The sequence below is a fragment of the Cyclopterus lumpus genome, chromosome 18 (genome assembly GCF_009769545.1).
Source record: "Cyclopterus lumpus isolate fCycLum1 chromosome 18, fCycLum1.pri, whole genome shotgun sequence".
NCBI lineage: Eukaryota > Metazoa > Chordata > Actinopteri > Perciformes > Cyclopteridae > Cyclopterus > Cyclopterus lumpus.
In genome coordinates this window covers 15,528,357-15,542,881 of record NC_046983.1, presented here as the reverse complement: position 1 = coordinate 15,542,881, position 14,525 = coordinate 15,528,357, and the positions used below count along the sequence as shown (strand labels likewise).

The 14,525-nt window shown below is 41.5% G+C and overlaps 1 protein-coding gene across 1 annotated transcript; it reads left to right on the top strand.

Moving 5' to 3' along the window:
* Positions 1–972: 972 nt before the first annotated feature.
* On the top strand, positions 973–13,077 carry slc1a1 (solute carrier family 1 member 1). The gene is made up of 12 exons (XM_034556644.1): positions 973–1,066; positions 5,382–5,522; positions 6,440–6,532; positions 6,637–6,751; positions 7,570–7,612; positions 7,758–7,853; positions 8,202–8,386; positions 8,818–8,925; positions 10,114–10,236; positions 10,341–10,535; positions 12,608–12,742; positions 12,837–13,077. The coding sequence occupies exons 1-12, from the start codon at positions 973–975 to the stop codon at positions 13,075–13,077; spliced, it is 1,569 nt and encodes a 522-aa protein (XP_034412535.1).
* The last annotated feature ends 1,448 nt before the right edge of the window (positions 13,078–14,525 follow it).

The following is a 14,525-nucleotide window of genomic DNA, read 5'->3' as shown; positions in this document are numbered from 1 at the left end:
TGGGGACTGGGTTGGTTTCTAACTTCTAACAAATACGTTCCTAATCATTGTTTGCCTTGCAGTGAGGATGGACTTTCACCAAGGAGACCGCTGTTTCTGTCGCTTGTGAAAACCAAAGTCAACATTGACTCATTTTAACTTACATCTGTCACTTAAATGATGTAGCAAACATACTTATTTTGAGCCAAACCTTACACTCCACTAAACCTAACCAGTCGTGTTCTTCTGTCGCTCTGTTTTAATTGACAACATTAACCTTATGTTTTACGGTTCCCTCAAAACCAAATTGTGAACCGAGTTTGGTTGTATGAGAACGTCATTGTGAAGGGGGCTCACAGGGACTGCATGTATCTGTGTTTCTAGAGGCAGGCAATAATACAAGATCAGGTTGGAATTAAATACATAATACATTAAATAAAACCTACGGTAAAAAAAAGATCAAGTACTTTTCAAAGTGCTGCATGTAACCCACAGCATCATTTGATCCAGCCTGAGATACAACATTAATAATAGTGTTACCCTGTGGAGCAGCTCTGTGTTAAGGCCAGACTTTCATTGGACATTTTGGAATATCTTTTGCTACGATTCACAACTCTTCTAGTTGTAACGCAGACTGATGTCACTCATAAAGGAGGAAATGTCAGAGACACCTTGTGTGGGGGAAGGGTGGCAGAGGGAGTAGGAGACCGTCTCCCTCCCTCCCTCCGTCTCACACACGCACACACACACACACGCACACACCCACACACACACACACGCTCCCACACTCCCCGCCTCACACCATCGCTGGCCAGCAGCAGCCTCTGACGGCTGCATCCTCCGCTGTATAGCAACGCGGCTTCTCCATCCTGCTCTGCGGCGTCTGCCTCTTGACATCCACACCCGCGCACTGCGTGTCGCGTCTCCATCGGGATTTCATCTCTCTCTCTTATTCGTTGTTGTCCCGTTTGGAGACACAACAACAGCGTGGACATGATGGGAAACAAGGAGCGACGAGGCGTGAATTGCAAAGGCTTGCTGAAGAGGAACTGGCTCCTGATTGCCACGATTGTAGCGGTGCTGCTCGGTACGTGGAAGCCCCTGAACGCCTCATCATGCATGCTGAGAGAATGAGAGCTTCATCGCGGTTATCTGTCCGACCCTCTTTGTTCCAGCATTCAGATGGGCTTGCAGCTGCTGTCACTGTAAATAAATCAACCTGTCTTGCACCAGCTGGACACACAGCAACAGTGACTGCTGCGTGTGTGTCAGGGATCATGATCATTCATAATAATCATTCATAAAAGAAGGCTGCGTGGCTGATGCGAGCCTCCGTCCTCCGCAGGCAGAGAGCAGTCTGTCTGGACGTGACCAGACTGATGCTGGGTCCGGGGGCAGCGGCGCAGGCTGCGGGTCCTCCGGTCCAGACGCCCGGAAACAGTCGCTGTCTGCCGGCGTTGCTCAACACGTGCAGACCGCGCGGACCTCGGAGGAAGAGTTCCACACTTGTGGCGTATGGGTTTGCTTTGAGCGCGAGCCGCTGTGATCAAGTACGGCAATTAGCCTAGCTTAGCATAAAGACTGGAAGCAAGGGGAAACAGCTAGCCTGGCTCTGTCCAAGCCTTTCAGCCAGAGGATCGCCGGTTCGATTCCCGGCTCCTTCACACCGGTGTGAATGGATTAGTTCTTGCTGATGTGCAGCTGCACCTTGCATGGCGGTGCCTAGAACTAGAAAGGACAAGTCCATTTACCAAATATATTCATATTGTACACTTTATATTTATTATTTACTTTTCCACAGTTACTTTTCCAAATGCTTAAGAACCACTCGTCACATCATCATCAAATACATCCCAAAACACAGCCACTTATTACAAAATAAAAAGGTATACTTTTAAAGCCACTTCTGTTATTTCCTTCCACTGAAACCGAGGAGTCCAGGTGTCATTCAAACAAAGGGTGACACTGCATGTCACGAGACCAGATAGCCTTATGACTGCTACAAACAATGTAGCATTTAAAGCTATAGTTCAAACTGAGTCTGGCGCAGTGACATAAAACACACTGCGCAAAGAAAACATAGTACTTTACTGTTATACTCTTCCCAAAAGTAGCCTGATTGCACAAATCATATACTTTTTGCGAGATCAGTAATTTCCTGGTTTTAGTTTCTGGTTTGTGGTTTTTAACAGTCCTCGTCTCATATCTAGGTAGGAGCAAAAATGGTTTTATGAAGTGTTCAAGTTTGTATCTCATTCTGCATACAATCTGCACTGTTCTCTCTCTGATATATACCCAAAGCCTTTGACAAATAGATGTGAATGATTATTAATCACACTGCCCAAATTATTGACTGTAAAAAGGGGACATTCATTGGGATTTCAGTTGGACTTCAAATTAGGCTTTTTCTGAAACCTGTTTATGGATTGTGAGCCTTTACCTAACTTGGAGTGTGGCACAGAGTATTACACATTAAACACTTTGTGTTTTAATAAATGCACTACCTGCTATGGTAATAATTACCAGGTACTATGACCTGTGAACACATTAGCAATCACTGGGACTTCCTGGATTCCATGCAAATCTTTTGGATGGATATTAATGGGCACTTTTAGCCTGCCTCTAATCATTGTATGAGAAAGATCTGTCTTGTAAATTAATGCTATTCCAGGTGTTTGGTTAGTTAATGTTCTGGCATAATGTGAACTGATATATCAGGAGACACGATAATAAACAGTAACAAAGGCTTAAACATTCCATTTATAATTTTCGACAAAGCAAGTAAGATTGTGGCACGTTCTTGCCAAATTCCCTCCATCTCAGTATCATTATTTTGAACTCAGTACAGTTTAAAGGTTTCAAAACTTCCCAGGTGTGCTGGTGAGAAATGGCATGCTTTCTGGTGCGGTTCTAAAACCATGGAGTGAATTTCAAGAGAACACGCAGGGTGAGCCGCAGGGTCCAGACCTAAAGTTGTGGACCTGAAGCTACAACGTGCTGATGTGCGCCATCTACAGGCATTGTGAGATTTGTTACAGTACATTTACGGTTGAATAAGGATGGGACGCTAACCTTGAGATCCTTTAGTGGAGAGTGATCATTCCATGTGTAGCAGAAGTAGATCTGATCTCTTGTAATATTTCATGGGCAAAATCATGAGCTGCCAACTGATATTAAATTATCCCTGATTACAATACAAGAAATGATGACACTTGATTAATTCAATCATATGCTAGCAGTTCCTGTCGGGTTGGCCGATGCTACTCCATCGCACATCCAGACAGAAGCGGTACGTTAATGTTATTTTTTGTATCATAACTAGTTGTTGTACTCTGAGAATGAATAAGTTGAACATTTACTTCTTCTATCGCCGCTGGAGTTTTGATTTCCCAATGGTCATGGTTTCCCTGTTGTGCTAAATGAGACGTTACCATCATAAACGGAATAATAACTGAAATTCACAAGGCAAATAAATCCCACACAAGTAATTGTCAGTAGAAACTGTTGAGTGGCTTCTGCTCTTCAAGTCCACCAGATACTCACTTCTTTCTTCGCTCTTTATTAGTACTCCTGCTGCTGAGGAGATGTGTATTTTATAGGATATAAATTAAAGCTTATTACCTTTTTTACCATGCGGTGGGCATTAATTACCGAGACCCGCCACAGTTTCACGATCAACCAAAATTATTTGTCCACTTTTCCCGACCTATGTGTTTATGATTAAATTGTATAGAAAAGCAGTAAATTGGTTACAAGAACACACAGTTCTTCATTTTTCTCTTAAAGCTCGCCAGATTGATGCATTGTGTTGGCTGTAATGAATAGGAGAGCGATGTAGCATTTCGTTAATAGTTACACCACTAACTATAGCAAGCGCGATTAAAGTGATTGTGTGCCAACACCTTGGTGGTTCACCTCGGTACACCAGAAAACAGGAGATCTGCAGCAGTAAAACTCTTTGCCTGCAGGTGGTACAAGTGTTCAAATTGTAGCACCTGTTCTGTTGTATAGCAACTGTCTCTGCTGCTGGTACCAAACGGTAGCTGGTGGAGAGTCTGCAGCTTGCTGAGTGTGAAAGGTTGAGTGATTGTCGATAGCTCTGCCTGGTCGTGGCGCCCACGTACGGTTCGCTGCGTCAGTGTTTTACAAGCGTCTCTTGTGTGTGATAGCACAGATGGAGGTCTGGAGTGGGATACATGTGAAGTTTATAGCTGGAAGATGCAATTTGCGTTGTGCCTCGTAAATTGAAACCTCACTGATGTGCAATAATGTGACAGTTGCTAATGCAGAGGAAAAATCATGTGCATTCATTTAAGCGTAACCTTATACCAAATTTAATGTTGCATGTTCCCATCAGCTGTGCTCATGAGTTTTACAAACGCTGGCAAGGTGTGTGGCATTCTTTGAAGAAAACACGAGTGACAAGGCAAAACACTTTTTTTTATTTTAAAGAGGATTTTAATTAAACTATAAGGCGTCACAGTCATTACACAAAACATAGCAATGAAGAAAATAATAGTCCCCTCAGTTCTTAATACTGTGTCTTGCCCCCTTTAGCACCAATGATGGCTCACAGTCTTTTGAGATCGTTGTGGATGCACCCTTTTATTTTCATCTTGGCAAAAAGCCTCCAGGTCCCATTTGAGATCTCCCCAAAGTGGCTCAATGATGCTGAGGTCAGGACTCTTACCGGCTTATAAAAGCAAATGGCCCTCCAATATTTTCCGATAACATTCAGCATTCTTTTTTTTCCAGCGAAGCCTGTATTTCGGCTGATGCTGCTTGTGGGTTTTTCTTTGCATCGCGACCAATTTCCCTAGCAGCTGTAGCTGAAATCTTTGTTGGCCTGCCTGACCGTGGCTTGGTATCAACAGAACAGCTACTTATTTGCATATCTTTTCATATCTTTTTCCAGATTTATAAAGTTCAACTACCTTTTTCTCGCAGGTCAGTCAGTGCAGCCTTGGATGAAAATGTGCAGCGGTCTCAAGAGCTAAGAAACTCATTGACTATATATACATAGACACTAATCACAATCCAACAAGTGGGGAAACTTACCCTTAATTACCATTTACACCTTAGTCTGTCAACTTGTGTGTATATTATCAGGCCAAATATTCAAAGTATTTAACATTTAATCAGAGCCATCTGGATAATTTCAGTTATCATTATGATTTAAAAAGGGCACACACAATTATGTGATGATAAATGGCTCCCCGTGACCACTAACCTTAGATAAAAGAAACGTTTTCAGCATGATCTGTCATGTTGTCCAAATAATGACCAACATTTCACAAATTGATGTAAACTTATGAAAACAACGGCATATGCGGGACTCATCCATTTTCTTCAGCTGAGACCAAGAATTCTTTATGATAGGATTTTGTCTTTCTCCTGATCAGGGATCAGTTTGGGCGTCGTGGTCAGAGAGTATGCATCCCTCACCCACCTTCACAAGCAGTATTTCGGCTTCCCAGGAGAGATCCTCATGAGAATGCTGAAGCTTGTCATCCTCCCGCTCATCATTTCAAGCATGATAACAGGTAACTTGAACATATTTCTTTCTGTTTGTACTATTGGTCATAGTGATGCACTGCATTGGCATATATGGAAGTGCATGAAAACAACAACAACAACGAGATGACACAGTTTCCTGATTGGCTTTGAGATGGTGTTCCCCTCTTATGTGCCGGTCATGAACCACCATGTTCACGTCCGGGCCCTTTGCTGCACGTCCTTCCCCATTAAAATCAATAAAGGCTTATCATCCTTACAATCCTTACTCAAGGTTCACTTACTTTTTTAGTTGTTGCTTCATAAGGATAAACAGCGTCTTCGTCTTCGTCAGCTCCATCAGGGATGAGCTCATTCAGAGCTTCGTATTTAGTACTAGGTAGTTATGGGAGGAAGTTTGCTCACCCCATCCGATGATGAAGGCCGTGAGATGCAGTTGAAAGATCAGAAAAGAATCTGGTATAGACCCTCAAGGTATCATTATTTTATCAAAATACTATTTCCAAGGCTTTTTAGTAAATTAAATAATCTACAATAGAATGTGCAGAAAATGTATGCCAACATGAATGTCAACATACATAAAGAGATAAATAGAAAACTATTACATTCCCTCTTTTTTAAAATAATCTTTCAACATTACCTGTGAAGTAAAACATGTATCTACACGAGCTCTGTCCTCCACCACTTAAGGATACATAGTCTGACCAAATAAGTTCACAGATAAAGGACTCACATAATGGGGAGATCCATGACAGAGGCCAAAGGGCATCCGTGAAAAAGACCCAATCTTTTAAAGTTTTGACCAGATACATTTATTGTACATACACATGCAAATGTGAAGATTGTGAGTTTGAGCTTAATCAGATTCAACTTCAAAATCTTCATTCTTTTCTGTTGATACCTGAGAGAACAAGCTTCAATTCAGTATTGTGCTTTTTGTCCACAGGTGTTGCAGCCCTGGACTCTGAGGTATCAGGAAGAATAGGTCTGCGAGCTGTTATTTATTACTTCTCAACAACCATCATTGCAGTTATTCTTGGTGAGTTCATTATTGTTAAGTCTCCTTGTCAATAGCATATAGGTTGCTTTACAATTAAGTCACTCAAATGGGTGAAAAATGAGTCAAGGTGTTGTCATTTGCAGGGATTATTCTGGTGATGACTATCAAACCGGGAGTCTCTCAGACAGCTGAGCACATTGACAGAGCGGGGACGACGCCCAACGTGACAACAGTTGACACACTCTTGGACCTCATCAGGTGATCTCAAAGCCATGTGATACAAATGTATCATACCCATGAAATGTCCAGTCATTCAGATGTTAAATACGGTTTGAAAATAGAAATACATGACTTCAAATGAGCTAAACTCACTTTCAGAACAAGTATGAACCCTTTAGATGTCGTTCAACCGCATCAAAAGTGTTTATACTGGTTCTGCATGTCCACAGTCGAAGGCAGGTGAAGCGCCTGCCAACACAGCCTCCTCCTAATGCCCCCATCTCTTTGTGTCTTGTGCATGTCTTAGGCCTTTGTCGATGAATGCGATGAATTGTAGTACTGCAGACCATTGTAGTGTTCACGGTCACCGGACTGTCGGGAGTCATTTACTCGAAAAGTTAAAACCTTTGGTCAACACAGAACATTAAGTAAACTCAGAAATGTACCTCGACATGAAAAGTGGACTCGCCTGTCATGAAGGTTTCTTCAGCTGCTGTGAGTTGATACAAGTACTTTGTTAGCACACCGTGGCCTTTAATTCCAGAGCTCTGAGGTTGAAATATCCAACCTTCAGTGTCATGAATAGCTGACAATGGCTTTTGTTAAAAACAATGACCTGGAAATCCAATTCACCCAGAACATTCTGTTGAGAAAGTCCCGGCTTCACTGGAGAAGGTATCTGCAAGTTTGAGTGTTTTAGCTCCCTTGCCTCAATTATTCACCGTTACATCCTCTTAATGATTATGAATGGTTTTGACCAACATAAAGAGTAGTTGCAATGAACCATCTCTCAGGGATGTGTAATCCACATCATTCGGCACTGTCTGTCACTCACGCACAATCTTGTTTTTCAACAGAAACATGTTCCCCGAAAATCTGGTGCAGGCTTGTTTTCAGCAGGTAAGAGGTTGCGCATATCCATCATTCATCTCTGTTGCACTTTCTACCCATGTTTATCATGTCAGCCTCCACCAGGGTCTGGTGAGCAGAGCTCTGTAGCCATGTTGAAGTAACTCTGATGTTGTGAAATTTGACCACACTCTAGTACAAGACCAAGCGCAAAGAACTGGAGCCTCCGAAGGTTTCCGCCAACGCCACCACAATCCCACCTCTCGCCACCACTTTGATGTCGGTGGTAGAGGTAGGTGTGCACGTTACTCTGTTCTGGTCTTCTAGAGCAGTCACTAGCTCGCACTACAGTTCACAAGTATCTTCTGTTGGGAACAGCCATCAACATGTCTGTTGGGGTTTTGATCTTTACATTCGCAGTGGGTCATTGTGGATCCATCTGCTACACTTTACGTGTCATGTTTCTGCACCTGGCAACCCACGTCTGATCTAAATGCATCAGAAGTAAAGTAGCCACGGGTCACTGGGCTGCACAGCTCATCAATGGCTCTTTAGAGTAAGCTAATGTGGTTGTGAAAGCAGCTTCCTGACCTGCTATGGTTAGCTGAATGAATCCCCTTCTTGTCTTCTCTCTTGGCAGAACATAACCAAGGAATATAAAATCATCGGGACGTATTCGGATGGAATCAACGTATTGGGGCTCATCGTGTTCTGCGTTGCGTTTGGCCTCGTCATTGGGAAGATGGGCGAAAAGGGACGTATCCTCTTGGAATTCTTTGATGCGCTGAACGAAGCAACCATGAAACTGGTTCAGATCATTATGTGGTTTGTATGAAAGACTGATCTATTCAATTACATTTATTTTGTATAGCCCAAAATCACAAATCACAAATTATCCTCAGAGGGCTTTACAATCTGTACACACACGACATCCTCCGTCCCGGGACCTCACATCGGATAAGAAACAACTCTCCAAAAAAAAACTTTAACGGGAGAAAAGGGGAAAGACACCTTCGGGAGATACATTATGCATCTAGATACAACATTCAAATATTTGTGTTAACTAATTGCTTTATTTGTATAAGCAACTGTTTTTTATCAAAGAACACTAAGACAACCAGTATTTATTCATATTTGAGAAGCTGGAACCTGTGATTTAATTAAGTTAGCATTTTATCTGTCGTACAAATGCACACTGTTTGCTATCATCTTAGATTCTATGCACCAAATGACTCCAACTCAATGTGTTTTTTCAGCTACATGCCAATAGGGATCCTGTTCCTAATTGCAGCTAAGATCATCGAGGTTGAAGACTGGGAGATCTTCAAGAAGATGGGTCTTTATATGGTGACGGTGCTGAGTGGGTAAGCTGTCCCATTACTCTGTATCCGCCTGTTCCAGACACTGGGATTTATGGTTGACATTTGGGCCAATTCACCCTCCATTGATACAGTAAAAGCAGAGTTCTGTGTAGGCACTGATAAGGGCCAAGGACATTTAAAACTGCTCAACCTGCAGCTGCAGTAATGAAAGCTTCGCCCATGCCACTAAATCTAAGTGACACCATTAAAGACTGTACAGTAAATCCCCTCCAGTTAGGTCACAAGGCTCCCAATGCTCCTGTGAGGACATTTCGTTCACACTTTGTTGTAATGTTCTGAATGCAGCTTTCAAAGCCTATCAAAAATCGTTTTCATGCATTATTGCTTTATGATATTGAATCACAGCGACACCTCACTTAATAACATGTGGGTTTGTCATGTGAAAAGTCATTATCGGTGAATAGTTGTTTCCCAAGAAATACGAGAATTGTGCATTGTACCGCTTTAGTTTTGAGGAACATCATTCTATTGCAGCTTTTCACTGGTTTGAATAACATCAAATGGAGTAATTGTTCAGGCCCGAGCTCACATGGTTGTCAGCCTGCTGATAAAAAGAGATTTTACTTTATACCTGGTTTTACTGACATCTTCTTTGAGCCTTGAGCCTGACAAAAGGTATAGCAAGTGTTTTTTAACGCTTTGGAGGAATACTTTAACATTTAGTGAAACATACTTGATTGTGTTTTTTCAGTAAGATGAGAAGATTGGCATGAAAAAAATACACCTACAAACAATTGTAAAGAGTACTAATTGACAATGTTCTATCTAATTAGTTTGAGAATAAACTCCAATTGTTGGTGGGCATTTATTTTAAAATTTTTAAATTCTTGTATCTCTGCGTCCAGTTTTTTGCTAAGCTAGGCTAACTACTTACTCTCTAAAATAAAGCTTACTCCAAAATAAGTTGAACTATTCCTTTTGCAATTGCCCTTTGGGCTGTTTAAGCCAAGGCAGCAGTAGAGTGTGTTTCATGTATGTCTATAAATGAGAGTAAACGTTATTTTAATAAAGTATGGCCTTAAAAACACAACCCGGTCTTTATATTTGTATCAAAAATAACATGTGACAGTAAAAGGGCTGTGGCAAAGAACAGACTCGACCCCAAAAGGCATATGAAAGTGTATCTAGTTCTGTAATACAGAACATAGTAATGTCTGTTTTGTTCCTCAGTCTAGCTATCCACGCCACCGTCTGCCTGCCACTGATCTTCTTTGTCATTGTGAGGAAGAACCCGTATACATTCACATTGGGAATGGCTCAGGCCCTGGTGACAGCACTCATGATCTCCTCCAGGTCAGAATTCACTGAGCCCCTCACTCTGCTTGGAAAGCCAAATTAAACATGTTCATATTTGTGAACCAAAACCATTGTGTGCCAACCGCTGTCTTGTCTTTCAGCTCTGCCACCCTGCCCGTCACCTTCCGATGTGCCGAGGAGAACAATCGTATTGACAAGCGGATCACCCGATTTGTCCTCCCAGTGGGTGCCACCATTAACATGGATGGGACAGCGCTGTATGAGGCGGTGGCTGCCATCTTCATTGCCCAGCTGAATGACTACGCTCTGGATGTGGGCCAGATTGTTACTATCAGGTACATCATAGTTACTAAGGGGCACTTCTGACTGCAGGCTATAAAAGACTATAAAATACAATTGTTTGTGACCAAGAAACATATTTCTTGCCAGGTCAGATGTATATTTTCTGGCTCTATTTGGTTACGGTTAGGGAACCTTTGTTGTCATTGATGGCATAAAGTACTAATTGGTCAAGGTTAGGTTAGGGAACCTTTGTGGTCATTGATGGCATAACATACTAATTGGTCAAGGTTAGGTTAGGGAACCTTTGTGGTCATTGATGACAAAGTACTAATTGGTCAAGGTTAGGTTAGGGAACCTTTGTGGTCATTGATGACATAAAGTACTAATTGGTCAAGGTTAGGTTAGGGAACCTTTGTGGTCATTGATGACATAAAGTACTAATTGGTCAAGGTTAGGTTAGGGAACCTTTGTGGTCATTGATGACATAAAGTACTAATTGGTCAAGGTTAGGTTAGGGAACCTTTGTGGTAATTGATGGCATAACGTACTAATTGGTCAAGGTTAGGTTAGGGAACCTTTGTGGTCATTGATGACATAAAGTACTAATTGGTCAAGGTTAGGTTAGGGAACCTTTGTGGTCATTGATGACATAAAGTACTAATTGGTCAAGGTTAGGTTAGGGAACCTTTGTGGTCATTGATGACAAAGTACTAATTGGTCAAGGTTAGGTTAGGGAACCTTTGTGGTAATTGATGACAAAGTACTAATTGGTCAAGGTTAGGTTAGGGAACCTTTGTGGTCATTGATGACAAAGTACTAATTGGTCAAGGTTATGTTAGGGAACCTTTGTGGTCATTGATGACATAAAGTACTATTTGGTTAAGATTAAGAACCTTTGTGGTCATTGATAAGAGATAGTACTACTTATGGGGCTGGGTATCATTTTAACAATTACAATGCCAGTACTAATAGCAGTAACTACCCTTAAAATTGATACCAACACCATTCGATTAATGGATGGAAGCAGTCTGTCCCACTGACTAACTAATCAACACCCTTCGTTAAACACTGTTACCTCTGTCATCACTGTTACCGTTGTTAGCACAATTCACGCTGTTTGCACCGTTAGTTGCTAGCACTGTTAGCCGCTGGCTCAGACATCTCTGTGATCAGAGATGTGTGCAGGCCGGAAATCCCGGTTTACAAATGGGCCCAAATTGGATAGATTGCAGGTATTGTTTGACTGGAGAAGATGCAATACTACTTGGTTCTGGGGGTTATTGTGGTCAATACCTTAAAGCAGGGGTGTCAACCACTGGGCCACGGACCAATACCGGCCCGCAGCCCAGTGGTTGGGACCACTGCTTTAGCTATTAGAAAGTGAACTGTCTGTGATACAGTGCTTACTACGTAGTCCATTTTGAGAGTTTTACCACACAATGCACCAGGAAACATTATGTGGTAAAACTCTCATTTCTCTTTCCTCACATTTCTCCTGCTGCATCTTCTCCCTCATCCTCCCCACTAATCCGTTTCTTTCACCGCACATTGCAGGCGCTCTATCTGTCGGTGCAGTTGGATTTGGAGGTCTTGGCATGCTAGCTGTTGCAGTGCATTCTGGGACTTGTAATATCAGCGGTATTCGTCCTATATACCGGCGGCCCAGTTATGATAGACATAAGATATTTCTTGCGGGCCAGATAAATTTGTACCGACGGCCCGTGGGCCTTGAGTTTGACAAGTCTGACTTAAAGGTATTGAGTATCAATACTCAGACCTAACTGATTGGTTAAAACCTACACAATTAAAATAAATAAAATAAAGTCCTGCTTGGTTAAGGCCAGGGAATGATCGCGATCATGGAATCAAGAAATCAAAGTTGGGTAAAGTAACACAACTCAACATCCGTGTTCCCAGAAATGCCCTTAATTTTATATATAGTATTTATGATCCTGATATTGTGCTCCTTGTATTACTATCATCTGATGTTCTGGTACAAACTGCATATATCTAAGTTGATTTTGTGCGCAGAACATTTTTAGGCCACCGATGTCCAGATTTCTCACATTTCATTTATGCATGTTATTATGAAGAATATTTATGACATTGTGTCTGTGTGTTGCAGTATAACAGCAACAGTTGCCAGTATTGGAGCAGCAGGAGTCCCTAATGCTGGGCTTGTCACCATGGTGATAGTCTTAACAGCTGTTGGATTACCTGCAAGTGATGTCACTCTGATAGTCGCTGTGGATTGGCTGCTGTAAGTTTTTCCGTTGACCTTTAATCTCGAATGTTCTTTCACCTTTCCTACTTTCCTACGATGCTGTAGTTTGACTTTGATTGGTATGTTTCAGGGACCGGTTCCGTACCATGATCAACGTTCTTGGCGACGCGTACGGAGCCGGTATCGTCCAGAAACTATCCAAGAGGGAACTGGAGAGGATGGATCTGACATCTGACGCAGACGTCGCTAACCCCTTCGCTCTGGAAGCCACTTTGGATGACGAAGAGTGCGAGAAGAAATCCTATGTCAACGGAGGTTTCACTGTCGACAAGACAGATGCGATCTCCTTTACTGAAACCTCTCAGTTTTAGCCTGTGGCGGGCTCCGAGGAGCAGAGAAAGTGCCATGCTGCTATGGATGTAAAACGGAAAACCTTCCATCATGTATCAGCACCATGACGAGAGAGGAAAACTATCCAACCAGACCATCCAAGCTCCGACATCAGCAATAGCAGCCTCCCTTAAGCTTATCCAAGATGATCACCCTTCATGTCGGACATTTACTACCACGACTAGATTAAAGTGCTTCCTTCTTAAACTCAAATTGTGCCAAGATTTTAAAAAAAGTCAGTTTTCTTTTAAATAAGAGTGTGTTCTTTCTTGCAAAAATGCACTCAAAAGAAGAGATGTTTGTACGTGTCTTTTGGATGTATCTTGAGTGTGTGTGTGTGTATTTTAATGTATAATTTAACAAAAGTAAAAACAAAACAATAATCTTAATTTGAGACTCCATTCCCTCTTAATTTGCTCTTTGATTAGACAATAATAAGTCTGGATGATCTTTATTGCGTGGTTGTTGTTAAAACTATATGTCCCATAATGCACTGCTTGTATATCTATCTGTATATTTAAACTGTGCCAAACTTATAAAGAGGTTTTTCACTGAGTTGCATGACGCAATATGTTAAAGAAATGTTAATCGCTGGCTGCAGACTGATTTTTTTATGGAGACTTCCCAGAGACTGGATATGATTAACCAAGGCTTATGAAGTCATTGAACACTGTGAAACTTCAGTACATTGTTTTAGAACCACATCACTAACAGTCATTGATTTATTGCAAAGTATAATGATCATAATTAGTGTCTGTGTTTAGGCAGTGAGGCAAAATATTACATTACATTAGATACCCCAAATTGTTCCTTCTCATACAAAATTATTTTGATTGTCACCTAATGGATTTATAATAATCCGATAATCAGAGTGTAACTTTGCTTCTATTCTTTCATGGTGTAGGGTTGAAATATGTGCTAATGCTCCCAAACCAATGGCTGAGCTATGACGTGTGGTAAGCTCCAATGCGGTAAACTGAATTTTGCATGTTAAAGGTATTTCAGTACCATTGGTAAATAACAGTTTGCCATTTTGGTAAATATGCTTCTATGCTTTCCGACCAATATCAATGTTGAGGTATTCCTTTGATACAAGTACAAGAACAGAACCCAAACAGAAAACTACGACAGCTTTTTCTTCCATCGTTTTATTTCCCGAGGCAAATGATCAAATGCTGACCCGGATTTGGTCAATTCAGAGCACCCTTTGGCCTCTGGAAAATTGTAATGGGCATGTTCAATTATTTTCTAATATGACAGACTAAAATATTTAATTAATTTATATATTAATTATATTAATAATCATTAGTTGCAGCCTAAATTTAGCTATGAAATATATGTTGTACTAATCTGATAGTAAGGGCTAAGAGGTAAAATGGGGGAACAACACTAGCCAGGTTTCCATCTGAAGGTATCGCATATTTCTAAT

What these genes read in the sequence shown, in the direction of transcription:
- slc1a1 (XM_034556644.1), top strand. Translation starts at nt 973, where the DNA reads ATGATGGGAAACAAGGAGCGACGAGGCGTGAATTGCAAAGGCTTGCTG. An exon ending in GGCCAGATTGTTACTATCAG is followed by an intron (nt 10,536 to 12,607) that starts GTACATCATAGT and finishes TGTGTGTTGCAG; the next exon opens with TATAACAGCAACAGTTGCCA. An exon ending in GTCGCTGTGGATTGGCTGCT is followed by an intron (nt 12,743 to 12,836) that starts GTAAGTTTTTCC and finishes GGTATGTTTCAG; the next exon opens with GGACCGGTTCCGTACCATGA.